The sequence below is a fragment of the Equus caballus genome, chromosome 12, assembly GCF_041296265.1.
Source record: "Equus caballus isolate H_3958 breed thoroughbred chromosome 12, TB-T2T, whole genome shotgun sequence".
In the NCBI taxonomy this organism is placed as follows: Eukaryota; Metazoa; Chordata; class Mammalia; order Perissodactyla; family Equidae; genus Equus; species Equus caballus.
This window is the reverse complement of record NC_091695.1, coordinates 24,128,750-24,131,919: the sequence shown is the minus strand read 5'-3', so window position 1 is coordinate 24,131,919 and position 3,170 is coordinate 24,128,750. Positions and strand designations below refer to the sequence as shown.

The 3,170-nt window shown below is 34.6% G+C and overlaps 1 protein-coding gene across 1 annotated transcript; it reads left to right on the top strand.

The window, feature by feature from the left end:
* Positions 1-886: 886 nt before the first annotated feature.
* On the top strand, positions 887-1,822 carry OR5M8B (olfactory receptor family 5 subfamily M member 8B). The gene has a single exon (XM_023654880.1). It carries the CDS (start codon positions 887-889, stop codon positions 1,820-1,822), a length of 936 nt encoding a protein of 311 aa, XP_023510648.1.
* Positions 1,823-3,170: the final 1,348 nt, after the last annotated feature.

The following is a 3,170-nucleotide window of genomic DNA, read 5'->3' as shown; positions in this document are numbered from 1 at the left end:
CTATGCTACGATTTTGCTCGTCAATCTGTTTTCACAACTGTTGATGAACCAGCTGGATTAAGTTATTTCCTTGGTCTAATTCAGGTCTAATGGACTGAAAAATTAGCTTCTACAAAATTTATTGAATTAAGTGGAAAAACATTAGAAGACTTCTTGCAAGCTTTCCTGTATACTTGATTGGTTCCCATTCATGATAAAAGATATACATTGTTCAACTTTTCAAAAATTTCTGTTTTCTTCCATTTGTTTCCACAAAATAACATCTAGCCATTCTAAAATAGGAAGCAATGACCTTTTACATCTTACAAAGAATCAATTAATATGTATCTTTTAAATTATCAATTACTGCCCCTTTATAAAGAACCTAATGGATTTTATCTGGTATGGCTTGGAGAAAATAATTGTTATCAGAAAAAGAGCTTCTTGTACAAGGTCTCAACTTCTGACTAAGTTATCTGGTAAATTCATTTAGATGAGTGGTGAGTATTTTTTACTGGCACTGAGTGCAAACTCTGGGATAAAAAAATAATGTAAGGCTAAGTACAATGTAGAAAAAAGACAAAGCAGAAATAGAGATGGGTAAGAAATATAGTGCTGGAAACTAAAAAGAGAAATAGACAAAGAGAAATAGAAGGACAATTAGAAAAGGAAAAGACTTGAAGCTGACTAGTGAGTAAGATACAGAACCAGATGGACTTGTTTTAATTAAACCACTACCAGCATCTCCTGGAACAAAAGAGTCACAGAAAATGAAAGGGAAAAAAGCACAACCCTCACCCCCCCACACACACAAAACCATGTCATAAGAAAATATAAAATTTTTTTGCCATTTAAAAAAAAACAATATGTACTGATCCAAAGTCCTCATTTTTCATTGAAGGAAATTATGAGAAGAAACTTCACCTCAGTGACTGAGTTCATTCTCTTAGGACTGACCAATCGCCTGGAATTGCAGATTCCCCTTTTCCTGCTGTTTCTGGCCATTTACATGGCCACAGTGGCAGGGAATCTTGGCATGATTATACTCATCCAGGTCAATGCCCGTCTCCACACACCCATGTACTTTTTCCTGAGACACTTATCCTTTGTGGATCTGTGTTTCTCTTCCAGTGTGACTCCAAAGATGCTGGAGATTTTCTTATCAGAGAAGAAAACCATTTCCTATCCTGCTTGTCTGGTGCAGTGTTACTTTTTTATTGCTTTGGTCCATGTGGAGATCTATATCCTGGCTGTGATGGCCTTTGATCGGTACATTGCCATCTGCAACCCTCTGCTTTATGGCAGCAAAATGTCCAGTGGTGTGTGCAAATCCCTCATCACGGTGCCTTATGTGTATGGAGTGCTCACTGGCCTGATGGAGACCATGTGGACCTACAACCTAGCCTTCTGCGGCCCCAATGAAATTAATCACTTCTACTGTGCTGACCCACCATTGATTAAGCTGGCTTGTTCTGACACTTACAACAAAGAAATGTCAATGTTTGTTGTGGCTGGATGTAACCTTTCCACTTCTCTCCTCTTCATCCTGATTTCCTACCTGTATATTTTTCCTTCTATTCTTAAGATTCATTCCACAGAAGGCAGGCACAAAGCTGTCTCTACTTGTGGCTCCCATCTGACAGCTGTTACCATATTCTATGCAACTCTTTTCTTCATGTATCTTAGACCTCCCTCAAAGGAATCTGTGGAACAGGGGAAAATGGTTGCTGTATTTTATACCTCAGTAATCCCCATGTTGAACCCCATGATTTACAGCCTTAGAAATAAAGAAGTGAAAGAAGCATTAACCAGAGAGCTGTTAAGGAAAAACTTATTTTCTTAAAAGGTATCTCTATTCTTTTGGTCACCAAACATTTCCTAGACCTTTTTCCTAAGTTACAGGACAGGATTGATGGTGAAATGAGAAATACGGTATGCCAAAGGGGACTACTGCATTGTTTCAAAGCTTTAATGATTTTTTTTAATCCAAATTCAAAAAATAAAATTTTTATTACAAAAGTTAAATGTTTGTACTTGTCATTCATTTTGTTCAACAGGTACTTTAATTTCTTTGTCTTTTGTACACATCATAGGATTACACTTGTCCCTTGGTTTAGATGGAAGTGTGTGGCTATTTCTGGAAAATGAGTTAGATTAGAATTTATGTGTCAGTTCCCATTTAAGCAGTTAATTGTTGGTGAAAGAACCCTTCAGTGAGTTTTTTTTTTTTTTCTGTCATGATAAACAGCAAGATTTAAGATTTAAGCGTGGGTTCTTGAGTGAGGAGATGTGGCACAAAGTGCTCCACCAACTCACAACAGAAACGTAGAATGAATGAGAAATGTTCTTTGTTCTATAAGATACTACTATATGTTGAGTTGTTTATTTCCATGGCTGAAAGTAGCCGTTTCCAGCTGATACAATCTTAATTACACAAAATTCAAACATGTGGATTCATATAATACAGAAATTAAATACCCCAACTCTCAAAGAAATCACATTTGAGATTTAATGTGCTTTTGGTCTTTTTCTCCTATGTTTTTACACATATACATGTGATTAGTTGACATTATTTGTTATTATTATTTAAAATTACTAGGGTAAAAAATATATTGCTTCAAAAGCCAAACAATTTTACAAGGTTTATGTAATCTCCTATCTCACTTCTTTCCTGCCCCATCTCGTTATAGATACATTCTTGATATTTCCTTAGGTAATTAACTTATTTTAAATTATCTGCTTATGTCTGTTTATTGACTTTTTCAATCACGGACATGACTGATTGGCATTTTTTTATTAAAGATAAAGTATTAAAATTCTTCCACTGATTCCTTCATCCCTTCCCAAGAACTATAACTTCTTTCTCCACATCTTCACAATACGATTAAATTCGAATATTTTCTTATAGTTATTTGTTGTTAAAATTACTATGAATGTATCATTAGTAATACCTGAATAATACTATGAGTAACACTATGAACATTACTAATACTAATTACTAATTATATGAATAATACTGTGAATGCAATTCCCTTCTTGTACTATTATTTGATTTTCTTATAGTTAATGATTATCTTTATTTTTGATTTTCTTTTCGTACCTAGTTTTTCCAAACTTCCACAGAACTATAAAGCACCTCTTATGGAGACAAAATGATAAATGATCTATACTTTCCACATTTTCTCCCTAGA

Bases quoted from the DNA above. Each gene is read 5' to 3' on its own strand.
- OR5M8B (XM_023654880.1), top strand. From the start codon at position 887: ATGAGAAGAAACTTCACCTCAGTGACTGAGTTCATTCTCTTAGGACTG.